Source organism: Stereum hirsutum (genome assembly GCF_000264905.1).
Source record: "Stereum hirsutum FP-91666 SS1 unplaced genomic scaffold STEHIscaffold_12, whole genome shotgun sequence".
Lineage (NCBI taxonomy): Eukaryota > Fungi > Basidiomycota > Agaricomycetes > Russulales > Stereaceae > Stereum > Stereum hirsutum.
This window is the reverse complement of record NW_006763142.1, coordinates 62,859-77,942: the sequence shown is the minus strand read 5'-3', so window position 1 is coordinate 77,942 and position 15,084 is coordinate 62,859. Positions and strand designations below refer to the sequence as shown.

Sequence of the window (15,084 nt, the reverse complement as noted above, 5' to 3'; positions counted from 1 at the left end):
GCATAAACATGGCTTCTCTAGCCTTCTACACGTTGTGTTTCACGGGCAAGACGTCTCTTTGTAAGTCACTTTCGGTTCTGCGCCAGTTGTCCTCAGAATGGATGGAGATGGACAGGCCAGAGAACGGAAAAAGGTGGGTCGTCGAGCTCGACCGCAACGAAGGGGCTACTAGACAGGATTCTATAGATGCAAGAAAGTGAGTTGAGTACAACGACAGGCACACGACCTGATTATTGAATGTCCCAGTATTTGATGAGAGTCAAGCAAGGAGACACGACCAATTATATCCGTGCTAATTTATCCTCACTGATTTACCTGATTGACTAAGGTTCACATCAACTATCAAAACTATCGGCGCAAGAGTCCATTACTTTCAGCTTTGTGACTTTGTGGCCTGAGCGTTGTGCTATACAGACACGATCGTGGTGTCCGATTCCGTATTCGTACGTAGAATGCTCGGACGTGACCGAAAGGGTAATATGACAGAAACCAAATGAGGAAGCATCAACTCGGCGAAGAGTCCGAGTTAGGCAACGCCAAGGAGCAGTGCATGTGAGGTCATCAGCAGTGGCTTTGTTCTCCATGATGGGAAGTTCGGACTGTGAGTGACGACGTCATAAGGAGGGGTCTCAAGATCTCAAGCTTTCGTGAATCAGAAAGCGTCAGATCAGGTGCAGGAGGGACTTCGTTGAGCGACTGTGGGATTTCGAAGAACCAAGGTAAAGGGAATTGCAGTCACAGGATACTGGAGAGGCTCCTATATGGGAGTATATGGGTCATGGTGACTGGGAATCGATTCAGACCATCCTCGGATAAAAGGCAGTACTTGGTACAGACATGGTTGATGGGCAGCGGAGATAAGGCATGCCGGAGTGTATCACTGCAAAGCGTTGTGACTGAGATGGAAATGCAGATCCAAAGGGGGCGCTAGGCGACTCATGTGAGGTCTGTATGAATCATAGTACCGTTCGCGTGAGTGACATGAAGGATGGACGAAGGAAGCGGTGGGTGTCCCAGTGAGGGCTCATCAAGCTGGGCACTGAGAGTTGGTGTGGCGCTGACATATGCATCGAGTTCAAATTCAAGGCTACTGAGCTCCTTCGGAAGTGCAAGGACATCGAGAGGAACGGTGTGCCTTGCTTGAGAGTCACTTTGACCGAAGAAAGTTAGACCTCGTCAGAGTCAGCACTAGTAGGAGGATGAGATACAAGCTAGTGGCAGGCTATGTCGCGAGGCGGTGACCGGCCGGACGAGTAGGCGCGACAAAAGCAGAGGACAACGAAAGAGGGATCGCTAGGAGAACGATATGTGGGAGAGCGGCACGGAAGGAGAGCGCACGGAGGAAAGGCGGCAGGGACGCGGCCACGCCGGATTGGGAAGGAGGTTCGAATCCGGGACCGGGCCGTTGCACCGGGTGTGTCCTGACGGAGCTGAGAGCGACAGTTGTCATTTGAGTTGTCTCCTTGTCCGCGAGCGACTTACACTCTTGCGGTGCTACCCGTTGACCTCATCGACATCGCTCCCGTCTGCACGCTCTTGACTCGACGACGTCCTTGACGACCACAGGAACTTGCATCCTTTCCCAGCCTCGTATATACGACCTTATACGACCCGGCTTCTTCTCTTCCATTCTATCTCGACGCCACCCCCATCCCTACCCACACGACAAGCCTAGGACAGAAGGACAATGAATTTCTTCAAGACGAAGCAGAGGACACCGCCTGATCTCATCAGGGCTCTCAGGGACAACATCCTCAAGCTAGAGTCCGCCCCTCCGGGCGAGGCGAGGAAGAAGGTCCGATTCTTCTCTCCATTATCATGCTTTTTGCTCATGATAGTTTGCGCGGCGTAGGCGAGCGAGGAGATCAGTAAGCATCTGCAGGCGATAAAGGGCATGCTCTACGGCGATGGCGGTACGTATCAACGCCCCCTATCCTCCCCTATCTCCGCGTTCACCAAGCGCCCGCTCTTCCTGCTCTCTTCCCGACCTCACCCCCAATCCCCGATCTTTAAATGCCGATGACGTATCCCTTTACCAGTAGACCCCGTCCCCGAACTGCTCGCCCAACTCGCACAAGAAACCTACTCGACAGACCTCCTCTACCTCCTCGTCGCTCACATCGCCCGCTTCGACTTCGAGGCACGCAAGGACGCCGTCCAGATCTTCAACAACCTCCTCAGAAGACAGATCGGGTCGAGATGGCCGACGGTGGAATACATCAGCAGCAAGAAAGAGGTGCTTTTCGCTGCGATGGCGGGGTACGAGAACGAGGAGGTCGGCTTGAATACGGGCATGATGCTGCGGGAGATGTTGAGGCATGAGAGTTTGTGCAAGATTTTGCTTTACTCGGAGCAGTGAGTTCCTCTTCTACCATTTCCTTATCAGCTTTCTTTCTCGTGTTCGTTTTCGTCCTTCAATTCTCGTCGACCGAGAGGGTTGATTGGTCGTCACATTGAGCTTTGGGGTGGGTGGCGTGAGGCAACGCTACGCCACACTCTACCTCGAGCATACAGACAATCATGCGATAGCTGTCGATCAGGATCAGACGGCCTTGCGTACCGCTCCGGCCACGCCGCCACGAAGGCTACTCACTCCACTCTCGAATGTGGGGTCATTCATTCACTACCACCTGTGCTCTCCGTCATGAGAAAAGAGTCACCTCCATCCGTGTCGAACCCTCCGGGGCCTCTTCTCAACGACTTTCCATGCAGTCAGCAGTGCCTTATCTCCGCTGCTGTGAGACACACATACCGCCATCCCGATCCGGGTCGTAAGCGTGGACCCATGTGGACCTACACCCATGATCAATGACTATAACTTTGCTGCTTCCCTGCCACAGCAATTATGGTATCAGCACCAATATCAGTGCATCTATTCTGTTGCGGTTATAGACATCCTCTTGTGGCTACGGATGTGATTTATCCACCGACGGATGACTGTCCTGAGTTCTCAGGATGGGCTTCTGTGCTTCGAGCTTCTATTCTATGGCTTATTTGAGACAATGTGTTTGTTGCCCAGGGGCGTTACTCTGGTCTCCGTTATTTTTTATTACCGTTTTCTCTCCTTTTTTTCGCTTGAGATGATGTGGACACAACTAACTATATCATCTTTTCTATCCCTCCTTCGTGTGTCCTTCGCACAATGACCGCAGGTTCTACAAATATCCACACTATATCGAGACGACGACATTCGGGATCTCGTGTGACGCGTATTCGTCCCTGAAGGACACGTTGACGAGGCATAAGCCGATGGTGGCGGAGTATTTGGACAAGAATTATGATAGGGTGAGTAGGGGTGTTCTTTATTATTACTCTATTTGTCCAGCTTTTTCTATGGGCTGGAGTTGGGTTTGCTTCACTACGCCTGTTTCCTCTACTAACTTCGTCGCCATGTTATCGTTCTCACTCGTTTCATCCACGATGTCCATTTTGTGATATCAACGTCCTCGTACCTTTAGTTCTTCGCATCCTTCACCACCCTCATCCTCTCCACGAACTACGTCACCAAGCGACAGTCCCTCAAGCTCCTGGGCGAGATCCTTCTCGACCGGGCGAACTTCAGCGTAATGACGAGGTACATCGCGAATGAGGGGAATTTAAAGATGATGATGAATTTGTTGAGGGACAAGAGCAAGAATATACAGTTTGAGGCGTTTCACGTGTTTAAGGTGGGTCTTTTTTTTTCTCTATCTGCGGTCTAGAAGTCCGCGTACGCTGACATTTTTTCTTCGTTACAGGTCTTCGTCGCGAACCCGAAGAAGCCGCCGCAGATTGAGGCGATATTGAGGAGGAACAAGGAGAAGCTGCTTGTGTTCTTGAAGGGCTTCCATAATGATAAGGACGATGAGCAGTTCACCGTAAGTTTCTGCATCCTGTGGTCGATTCAGTCCACTGACGCCTTACTGTTTTCGGTTTCGTATAGGACGAGAAGCAGTTCCTCATCGTGCAGATACAGCAACTGTAGCGAACTGGTATGCGACCCAGCCATAGACCGTTTCTGGTTGCATCACGCTTCGCCACCCATCATATGTATATTACCAGCTCGGACACCTACCGCCACCACCATTACCATGACAGACAAACTGATCCCCTCGCTTTGTCATTGCCTCCCTCGCTCCCATATACTCAACCCTTCTCGCAGTCTCACCGCGGTTTACCGCTGATGTGGCCATGGTCGTTATCTCCGCTCTTCATTCTGCACCTAATATTGGCTCTCGCGCACCCATCACTGGAGAAGGGTTGTCTACCCCTTCGGACGTTCATGACCACACCTACGTACTCCATCCCTCTGTCCCTATTCTCACCGTTTGCCTGCCCTCATCTTCATTCGAGCTGGTATAAACCGTATATGTGGAATTCTCAGGGTTCCCTCCGAACTCTCGCTCAACACCAGCCTCATTGAGTCGTTGTACCTCTCCGCCCTCCCATGCTGTCCACCCAGTTCGCTCCACCCGCGACCGATCACGCCGTACACCACCTTATCACCACTATCCCGCTGTCCCATCGTCATGTCACTGTCTCACCCGCCGCGTAGCATCCTACCCTCCTACCGTCATACATACATCCTGTCTCGCCCTCGCGTGTCACTACTCTCTCGCCATAGTATTTTCGTCAATCAATCTGCTCTTAGTTCTCAGTACCTCACCATCTCTATTGTCGATTTTCCTTTTTTTCCTCTTTCAGTTCACCATTGCCATCGAGTGTTTCTGTTCGTACTCTGCAGTGTTCAGACTTCGGTATCAAATCGCAATTGCAGTTTCTGGATTTATCACTTTTGGTCTTGTGCTCGTGGACATGACGTGGACGTGGACGTGGACGTGGACGTGAAGTTGACCGTGGATATGAAGAATGGACGAGACGAGATGTAGGGATGATCGGTGAGTTGTGGCCCGTAATGTCTCTGCTCGTTCTCCCGTGCTCATGCTCATGTTATATATTATCACGGCCTGTTCAATGGTGGCGCATTGGCGTCAGACCAGCCTTGCCAATCGGGCTTTTCCTCCTTGCATCTGGTCAGTCATGCTTGAGGCTGACGTACCATGCCGTGCGTGCCGTGGGTAACACATTGCTTAATGGCGATGTGCGATAACATAGTCTGTGGGAATTGTCGTTTCTCTTGTTTCCCGATTGGTGAATCTGGATAATGTTGCTAGACAACGCCTGGCATCCTAAGGCGCGCTATGTTGATGGCTGGCGCCCTCGAGGTACATTTCGGTGCACTCTACTTTTGGCATACCAGATCCTTGTGTCTGGCTGATTTTTCGAATTCCCCACGACGTTGGTCGGTCTGGCTTTTCTTACCGCTGGTCTTCTGCGATTTCAGGTAGACCGTCCCGAGGCCTGCTTCATGGCGACGTGCTCGCGCTGAACGATCTCTGGGCGCGCTATGATTTGCAACTCCCGAGTTATCCTGTGCGCTGTGACACGTTGAACGCCTATCTTCACTTCCAAGGTCTGCCTGTGGGTGACTAGTGCGTTGAGTAGTTGTGGTTTGTGGAAGCTTGAGTCCCGGTCCGCTCAACCTCCACGAGGTGCCTGGGCGCCGAGTTGCTTTTTCGTGATGTACGTGCGTTGTTGTGCGAACCGCAGCCTGAGCCTGGGGAGTGGCAAGTCTTATGGGTGGCCTTACGCGTACCATTTGCGCTTCCTTGGTGGACTTGCACTGAGAGTGAGCTATAGGTGCACCGGTGCACGTCGATGGAGTTTAAATGCCCGGCGGGCGGCAGGTGGATAGCTGCTGCCGATGTTTTTAATCCATTTGGATGGCGTGAAGAAGGATTGACTAGGACGCGGGAACTGTGAACGCCGCGTCGAACCACTACAACGATTTCTACGGAGAAAGACCGTCACCTGTTGGCGGCGCTACAGATTCTCGTTCGCAGTTATGTGCTGGATTGGGCTCTGTAGTCACGGTTCAACTCCGTAATCCTTGCATGTTCAGTTGTTCATGTGCAAGCCTGATATCGCCATGCATGGCGGCAACTTACTTATCTGTCGAAGCGGAGAAAGAGTGCTTTGGTCACAGGCCAGTTATTGTCGTTCCAGCCTCCCAGTGCGTACTTTCCACATGTGTGTGCGCCAAGTGGGCCGTACGAGCGCATTTTTCGTGACTTTGATTAGAGGTGAGAGGGAGAATTTTAAAGGAGGATTCGCCCCTCGGAGAATGTCGGAATGACCCTTTCTATCATCTGATCATTATGGTTTACTTTCAGATGCAACAGTGATCTCTTCACCAAGCTGCAGAGGAAAACATTTGGTCTGTATGCTCTTCCGTCCCCGCTACGGGGAGGGCGTCTTTATTCGCGGTTCTCTACCGCTCAGGACCCAGCGCTCAGCATTATGATGCTGGCTCTACTTGGGTTGACTCATCGTCTCCTTAAAAGGTCCTTCATTTCTGTGTTGGGAGCCTCACATTTTATCCTTTTAGACAGCGGCAACTTGGAAGCTATCAAATCTGACGCTGATGGTCACAGGTCATGGACCACACTTGGCTATTTAAACTTATGAGTTGAAAAATCAGACCTCAAGTATTCCAGCCAGCCGCTATTGTCCTAGGATTCAAGAGCGATCCCGCCATCCTGTACTTTCGTTCCTCCCCATCGGCTGCCCACTGCCTCACACTGAATCTCGCCGTATTGACTGCCCTGCCAATAGTCATTGCCTACTTCAACGGTGAGAGCCATTCTTACATGATCACGACTACCCGCCCATGCAGATTGAATAATGTTTTTGACCAGTGATATAGATTTCAACATCACCTCCGTTGGTGCTGGCAGTAGCCTTTTCGCCATCACCTACGTGCAGGGTGAGAGCCTGTTTATTCATATCAGCCAGCAGGTCCGGCGTGCTAATCAGTGGTCTATGCGTCGTATACACTTCAAATCAAGCTCTACACAACGTCAGGCCCACTCTCCGTCGAGTGTGCAAGATTAATAGTGCTCTCCGTTATTGCTGGTGAGCCGTATTTTGGCCCTTACAAGTATCCACATTCTGAGCTTCGGAAGAGTCTTCTCCAGTGTCTCCCGGGTAAAACCTCCTAGCATTTTCGTGGCCTACCTCGCCTTGTAGATATCGTCAAGTGCCTGTACCCACAGTAAGTGTCTTCTTATAACGTTGATATAGTATGTTTCGCTATTCTGAACTAGGCTGGTGTGTACCTAAGGACCTACACTTCTGCCTAATACAGGACCCGCCAGTTCATGGCTGATCACATCGGAAGAGTCGGCGTCATGCCGATCGTGATAACTCTAGCGGAGAAGATTCTGGAAACTTGTCGAGGCTTGAACTTTCGCAAGAATGACGATATGGCTAGCCTTATAAATGAGACGAAGACTCGAATCGATCTTGTCAAAGTCCGGCTCGACGTGATCGACGCATACCTTCGCTCATCCGACGGCGTGCCGCTACGTTCCAAGGACTCTGGTGGAGCAGCGCTGGAGTTTAGCTTGAAGAGGTTGGAGGAACTACTTCGCAAAATGGACGGCCGACTTTCATCAAAAAACCAAAAACCAGAGGGGAACTGGGCTCTTCAGCACGCTTGGGTGAGCTGGAGGAAGGACGAGATGGTGCATCTCAATAGTCAGATTTTGCGGTGGTGCCGACACGTCCAGAGTATCATCTCTGCTTGGAATATGCTCGGGAAGGTAGTGTCGGGAAGCGAGGTCTACGAGAGGCTGCGCAAAGTTCACGATCAATCCTTAACTGCAGCGGTGGCCCTCCGTGGACGCGTCCAGTCGGGCACTCCGCCAACACTCCCATTACTGCTCTCGACTCTTGGCCTCGATGCGAAATTGGTCGAGAAAATCCCTCGTCAGCTGCTCCCAAAGGACAAGCCAAAATACTACGTCGAGCAGCAGGAGTTGGCCTTGGGACACTGGGGGGCAAGACAAAAAGCAGGTTTAGAGAAACTGGCATATGTCTTCGGTGGCTCCCACCTGCCGGAGCTAAATTTGCTGACATGCAAAGGCATCGCTGTCCTGACGCATCACACCCTGAAGGGACATCCAATGCCACCTCAGAAACGTTTTCTCGCGCTTGTCTACGAGCTCCCCCGCGGCTGTATACAGTCTCATTATTCCGATCCACCGACACTATTCCAGGCGTTACACGAGAAAGAAACTCACCAACGCTTCTTCATCTCCCTGGAGGATCGCTACCAAATGGCGGCACAGATCGCCAAGGCAGTCACGGAGATTCATGCTGCTGGCTGGGCCCACAAAGATATTCGAAGCAAGAACGTCATCGTCGATATCCGGAGCGGTAAGGCTTCCAAAAGGGCAGAGGTTGGTCCCAGTACCTGCCTCATCGGATTCGTCGCTGGCGTCGACAAAGTTGAAGATGGGCGCCCTCATCGTCAGGCTGAACTAATGCCACCGGTCATGACCGCGTATGACATCCGTCAGGATATATACTGCGTCGGAGCGGTTCTCGTCGAGTTGGGTACCCAGAAGACCCTCGACAACTTGCTGACACCGCACGGGAAACACATCACATATGAAAAACGACATGCGGAGCTTCTTCATCACGCTCGTCATCTGGAAGATAAGATGGGTGTCAAATATTCTCGGGCAGTCTTGGCCTGTCTGGAGATCCACACAGACCCCGTCAAGAAAACCGATACGAATGCCGTACTGCGGTCTAAATTCTACGAGGGGGTCCTTCTACCACTGCGGCAAATTTTGGAAGGCTTCCAGGTATGTCGTGGTACTTGAATTTCGACGCGCTCAACTTTCTTGAATATTTCAAACTAATCTAACAACCGTATAAAGCGATAGGGATAATCTCGAAAAGTCAGCGGAAGTGTTTCATCTGTCTGAAAACTTTGATGACCTGTATACTCTCAACTTGTGAGCAACTATAGTTCAATTATTCAAATGTACTCACCAGCCTCTTACTTACCAAGGTCTTACTATCAGGCATCGCAGCTAGCTCGGACTCTTCCCCATGCTCAGCCTACGTTCCACGCTAAAGCATCATCATAAGTACCTCACGTCCTATTTCCCTATGCGTTCTTTACTTCTCAGGGACATTACTATACAATATCTCTGATCTTTCGTCCCCGGGTCCCCAACTTGTCCGAGTCCGATTAGTATGTGTATTCCCAGTGTACTCAGTACCAGCATTCTTGCCCGTCGTTGTCCAAATATGCCCCCCTCTCGATCCGTGACTAGACTAAGTATTGGTGTACTATCATATGGATCTCTTTCTTTCCGAATGCCTGTTTCTTTTGTTTTTTTTTGACGGCTTGGTGTACGGCGACTGAACGTCCTTTCTCTCAATGAAACTTTCTCTGGTACACGGTGTCTATTCGTTTTGTCGTAAATCAGTTCTATTTATTCGTCTCTGAAAAGGTATGTACACGGCAACCTGGACATTGTCTTGGAAAAGCATGGACGGGCGTTATCGGCAAATAAGACGGGACTGGGCCACATCACTTCAGACCTAAGTACTTAATCTCGGTGTGGCGAGAACATGAATCGATGGGCCGAGGTCTCGGAGGATTTTCGTCATAAGCGCCTGCGCCACTCTCCGACGAAATTCATTCCGTTGCACCCATCTTCCATCGTCCTCTTTGCTTCTCTCATCTACCAACCCACCCGATTTCCACTACCTTTTTCCACTCAAAACATCAAATCAAGACAAAATGACTCGTCAATTCTTCGTCGGCGGAAACTTCAAGATGAACCCGACTTCGCGCGAGGCGAAGAAGGCGTTGATCAAGGTTCTTAACGAGGCTACCTTGGACCCCAACACTGGTGCGTTGCGAGCTTGAATGATATGCTGAATGTAGCTCACAATCGTTACATCTATCTGTATCAATCGCACATATCACTCTGGTTTATTCTGGTGTACAAACATGAAAAGAGGTCGTCATCGCGCCGCCATCACTCTATCTTATCCCTGTCCTCGAGCAAGTGAGGAAGGAAGTGAAAGTCGCTGCCCAGAACTGCTACTTCAAGCCTAACGGCGCCTTCACTGGAGAGCTCAGCCCTGCGCAGTTGAAGGATGCGGGTGTTCCCTATGTTGTGCTTGGTGCGTCCTTTGTTTACCCCTATCTCAAATCATCTACTAACGGGACGCAATAATACCTCATATATCCCCCGAAATCTCCTCTTGAATATCGATATGGTTCATTCTCAACTATTTCGTGATGGTGACGGCGTGTAGGCCACTCCGAGCGCCGTAGCCTCTTCCATGAAGACTCGGCCCTTGTCGCCCAGAAGACCCGTGCGGCGATCGACACCGGTCTCAGCGTCATTCTTTGCGTTGGCGAGACTCTTCAGGAGCGTGAAAGCGGAAAGACACAGGCCGTGGTCGAGGAGCAGTTGAAGGCCTTCATCGACATCAGCAAGCCCGAGGACTGGAGGTACGTCTGTTCCACCCATGGTTGCGACTTATCTAAAGCTACGTTGTCGGGATTGTAGCAAAATCGTCATCGCCTACGAGCCTGTTTGGGCCATCGGTACTGGCAAGGTTGCGACCCCTGCGCAGGCCCAAGAGACTCATGCGCTCACCCGTGCCTTCCTCGCGACGGCTGTGTCTAAGGAGGTCGCGGAGAGCGTACGCATCATCTATGGTGGTAGTGTGACCGCTTCTAACTCCAAGGAGCTTTGTACGTTCTCTTTCTCATTGTGTGGTGTTATTGAACTCACACACTGACTTATTCGCTTTATTTGTTCAGCGAATCAACCCGACATCGACGGCTTCCTCGTCGGTGGGGCTTCGTTGAAGCCCGAGTTCGTAGATATCATCAATGCGAAGAAGGCCTAAACGGGGGTGTCATGTGGATTCTTTTTGACATTCGTAGACAAAGGATGGAAGGAAAGGTAAAGCAGAGAGGAAAAAGCATTGTAACATGTAATCTTTGTTGTTGTCGTTGTAGAACATAAATGCCTAGGCCATCACAACTATTCTAAATAGAAGCAAAGAAATGCGGAATCTAATCGCATTACTGTGTTGAGTGGACTTCGAACTCCAAATTTCAGCCCCGTCCTCTGAGGTTTAACGTACCTAAGTCTATCGAGGCGGAAGTGCTCTTTCCCCTGCGTCTTCAACCATTGTTCCCCGCGATCCCTGCTCTGTAAGTTCAGGTCCTTGCCTTCTTCAGGGATCGTGCGGTCAGTATAGGGCTTACGGGATGCTCACATGAGGGTTTCTTGGGTGAAGGTAAGGTGTATGCGAAGAGATGCTCAGACTTGACCGCGGGATTCAGCGACCGATTTGAAGGCACGTTGGGAACATCGACTGTAACAGATAGATATTAAATTTCAGTAGCGAGTAACGAGATCGGGCGAGCATCAAGGGCTTATGAGATGATAGCCTAGCCGAATGAGAGAATTCAAGCTCCCTACCTCATCCTCAGACAGTTGAAGATATGCGGCTTGTTGATTTGAATGCGACACGCTTCCAAACTCGAAGAAAGTAACACAGCGCCAGACTTGAACCCGATTTCTCCTCCAGAAACGTTGGAACACTCCTTTTCCTCCACATTTCTCGCCGTATATACCATCATTGCTTCCCCCCATTATATGGGTGGTGTCTAAGCAAGTTTGCTACGTTCTCGAACACCGTTTGCCGATGCTAAGCGCGGGCAAGGCCTTTGTCTGAGGTGTGAGGCCGGTGCTGATGAGGAGTTGATGACGCGTTCGGCGGAGGGGTAGCGGGAGGCGGCTTTGATGATGGCAAGGGATACGTAGCTAAGGTAAGGACTTCAGGGATGATGTTGTTCGGTTTACAGTCGTCGGAGAGTGAGATGTTGGTGGCGATGTGAGCTATGCCGCCGATATCCATTAGATGGGCGACATATCCACAGCGTCAGCGACAGCACTGGCACTAGCTATGGTACAGCAAAAAGGAGGTGTGTGGCACTCCTGATATTTGATGGAGTCTTGAGCATCCCCAGAGCCCTTGATGCAGGTGACTAGGATATAAGGGGAAGATAGTCTGAGCTAGACATGGTTGTTGAAAGAGTTCCATCGAAGGATAGTTAGCGTATGTACGACTGAACAGCTGTTGTGAAAATTTAGTCCTGATATTGCGATTGACCGTCAGACTCAACAGCACGGTGATGATTCCCGACCCTCAAGATGAGCGCCCTTGAGCAAAAATATACCTGCGGCCTCTGGTCTCCAGACAGAATCGTTGCATCATTTTGATCTGCTTGGCCGAAGTCCAAGAAGACACTAAAGACAGATGAAGACCGTGTCAGCATGGTGTACAGAAGTTCTTAAGGGGGAAAATGGTACCTTGTCTTGACCGCCCATCATGCTATCGGGTGATCGAAAACTATCAAGGATTCAAAGCGTGCGCCACCGAAGCAGTATCCTTGCGTAGAGAACAGTTCCATCTCAACGCTCATGCTGATAAAAGGAACAACGAGTGCTCGGGGCTGAGAATGTTGACAGTCGGAGTGCCGCGAGTGTTTGTCGACGACTCGGGACTCGGAGTAACAGTGATACTGACGACGACAGTACTATACCTAGCACTTATACTACAGCCCTATTGCTGCCAAAAGGCAAGATATATGAGGGCACTACAAGGTAGAGGCATGCACCATTCAGCGGGTGGGTGATAAGGACTTTCTATGCAGAGTTCGAGTCGTTGTGGTCGGTGCTGGTCAAGTGCTGGTCGGTGTCGTTCAACTTCAGGAAGATCGCGGAAGTTGCCGCCTGGTGCCACTTACAGTGTGGCGAACGACGACGAACGACCCCACCGGCGCCCATCAAGCTCGACCTCAACCACCTCCATGATCTCCCTTTACAGAGTGTCTCATAGACTTTCCACACAAACGAAAAAGAGAGGATACGCCTCACTAGCTGCAACAGTATCTCCACACGACGCTTATGTCCTTCTTCATACAAGCCGTTCTCCTCGGACTTTCCCCCACCACTTTACTTCTGCGGTTCAGCTCGGGATACAACAACACTACCTCAGAGCCAACCCGGGATCCAAGATTTTCGTGAATTTTGCTTATAATCATCCATCTACCGGAGGAGAGACATCGACGAGGACATTGGGAGACCCCGTGCACTCAAAAGATATCGGTCGGGAGGAGAAGTACAGCGCAACAGTGTTTGGTGCGCGTCGACGGAGAAGACTTCGTATAGACTCAGTGACGGCGAGTAATACGGAGGATGCTGCGAATTTGATCGCAAAGTACGTCTCTTCTGAACCGTACTCAGATAGAGAGGAGGTAGTGGACTGTGAAGATAGTGGCGTACAGCTGTACGTCTGTACCCATGGAGAACGGGACTGTCGATGTGGAGAATGGGGTGGCGAGGTTGCAGACGAGCTGAACGCTGAGCTTAAGCGGAGACAGAGCAATGATCCTGAGGGAGTATGGGGAAGATATTCGATAGGAGAAGTGGGACATGTCGGCGGGCATAAGCATGCGGCGAACTTACTTGTCTTTCCCTATGGCGATTGGTGCGGTTCTTAGTATTCGCGCAACACCTTGCTCGCGAGACTGACCGGAAGTCTTTTGTCATAGGTTTGGGGGCCTCCGAAAACAGCACGTTTCCTCTGTCCTAGACGCTGTCGCAGCACGGCCTTATGCAGCTACGCACTGGGATGCACCACCAGACCTTCCAGAATTTTGGCGAGGGAGAATGGGTTTATCAAAAGAGGAACAGATCGAGGCTCTCCAGCCTCGGCCACCATGGCAATTGAGTAAACACCATGGATCTTTTCGCAACAACTCAGTATACTGACACGAGTGTTCTTCGATGCTGCAGCTCCCATTTCACGATGAACGCAATCACTGCGCGTAGTACTTACCCTACCTCAGAGTGTAAGGTTTATGTGCTCCCCGGAGTATCCGTTCTGGGACACTGCATAACAAACTGGGCACAACGAACTGGAGACCCTGTCGCCAGGTCATCAATCGTTTTCGGAAACCTTGACAGTAGTTCCCGCCAACGGCCATCATGCTTTGTATGTGTTGATTTTGCATTCAAGTGTTGCCGCGAGGGTTTCAGACCTTCGCAATCATACGGAGGTGTTTGCTGTATCTGAATGCTTTGAAACAGGCTCCGCCAATTTAACACGGTCCGTGGCCTGAGCCCTGTTAACAACCTCAGGTTTTGTGGTATTTTTCGCAAGCTCTGGGTAATCTTGGCTTGTCCATCATTGCGGACGAAGGTCATGCATCTTTACAGGAGGATTTCCTGGACTTAAATCATAGGAGGTCCTCCAGGAAATAGAGCTCGAGAACCCAGCATCTTCTGTCTCAGAGATTCAATGGACCTCACCTCTTCTCATTTGCCCATCTTCTTGCTGTCGGGATTGCCTCCTCGAGATGTTGGGGTACTCGGAACCTTCATCCATAATAAATTCGTGGATGGTGCACACTGAGTGATTTTCGACCCCATATCATATCTCACCTACTTGATCACTGGAGCATTTTGTCACATGCTTTTAACGGAGATCATGACGATCTGGAACAGTGATCCGAAAACTTTGTCTGTTTCCCTTGGTCAGGTACCTCTTTTGTTGTTACTAGGATCACTGTAGGTGTTATATATGCCAATAAGGTCGTACGTATGGCCTCTAGTGGGGTTTTACAGTATGGCATTAGACTTAAAAGTAAGTCCCTCACAGCCGTGGGGCTGTTCATGGTATACATCTAGTCACGGACATGGCTATGGTCCTGACGACCCAGTACGGGTTCGAGCCTGTGACTCGTGATGACGTTGATCGCCAGCTTCCGAATCGGTCCGAGCAATTACTCCCTCCGTGAACTACTCCATGTATTCCAAGTACAGCCGTAATTGGGCATCATTGTTGACTGCGAAGCTCACTATTCAGTGGCGCTGGTGTACGTGTCCAACTCCAGGACCTGTGACTGTTCTCCCTTGTAGTGGGTCGGTGAAGCCGTCACTGTCTGTCATTATCCTGTGTGTCCATCCAAAACGTGGTTCATGGGATCCTTTGCCCTCCCGTCTCGTATCTTCCTGTGCCCGTCGCAAGCGGTACTCCTTACGTCTCCATTTCGCGAGTGTTTTCGTAATTAAGTAGGTCCCTGTAGGCGCTGATAGCTTCAGTGCTCAGAGACGCTAGTGCATTTCGCATCCGCCCGACCTTCAT

General features: G+C 50.7%; 4 protein-coding genes across 4 annotated transcripts; all 4 read left to right on the top strand.

Moving 5' to 3' along the window:
- Positions 1-1,687: 1,687 nt before the first annotated feature.
- On the top strand, positions 1,688-3,964 carry STEHIDRAFT_62220 (mo25 protein; the record flags this gene model as incomplete). The annotated part of the gene is made up of 7 exons (XM_007306723.1): positions 1,688-1,795; positions 1,874-1,913; positions 2,043-2,355; positions 3,153-3,285; positions 3,459-3,668; positions 3,738-3,857; positions 3,923-3,964. 7 exons carry the CDS (start codon positions 1,688-1,690, stop codon positions 3,962-3,964), a joined length of 966 nt encoding a protein of 321 aa, XP_007306785.1.
- Positions 3,965-7,199: 3,235 nt separating this feature from the next.
- STEHIDRAFT_159318 (uncharacterized protein) lies at positions 7,200-8,711 on the top strand (the record flags this gene model as incomplete). Its single annotated transcript, XM_007306799.1, has 1 exon — positions 7,200-8,711. The coding sequence occupies one exon, from the start codon at positions 7,200-7,202 to the stop codon at positions 8,709-8,711; it is 1,512 nt and encodes a 503-aa protein (XP_007306861.1).
- An 842-nt stretch (positions 8,712-9,553) lies between these two features.
- Positions 9,554-10,965, top strand: STEHIDRAFT_100653 (triose phosphate isomerase). Its single transcript, XM_007306798.1, has 5 exons — positions 9,554-9,755; positions 9,865-10,032; positions 10,168-10,366; positions 10,425-10,612; positions 10,682-10,965. Exons 1-5 carry the CDS (start codon positions 9,644-9,646, stop codon positions 10,768-10,770), a joined length of 756 nt encoding a protein of 251 aa, XP_007306860.1. The 5' UTR covers positions 9,554-9,643; the 3' UTR covers positions 10,771-10,965.
- Positions 10,966-13,093: 2,128 nt separating this feature from the next.
- STEHIDRAFT_30779 (uncharacterized protein) lies at positions 13,094-13,628 on the top strand (the record flags this gene model as incomplete). Its single annotated transcript, XM_007306671.1, has 2 exons — positions 13,094-13,425; positions 13,490-13,628. Coding segments are annotated over 2 exons (471 nt in total), but the record flags the coding sequence as incomplete, so codon positions are not given.
- Positions 13,629-15,084: the final 1,456 nt, after the last annotated feature.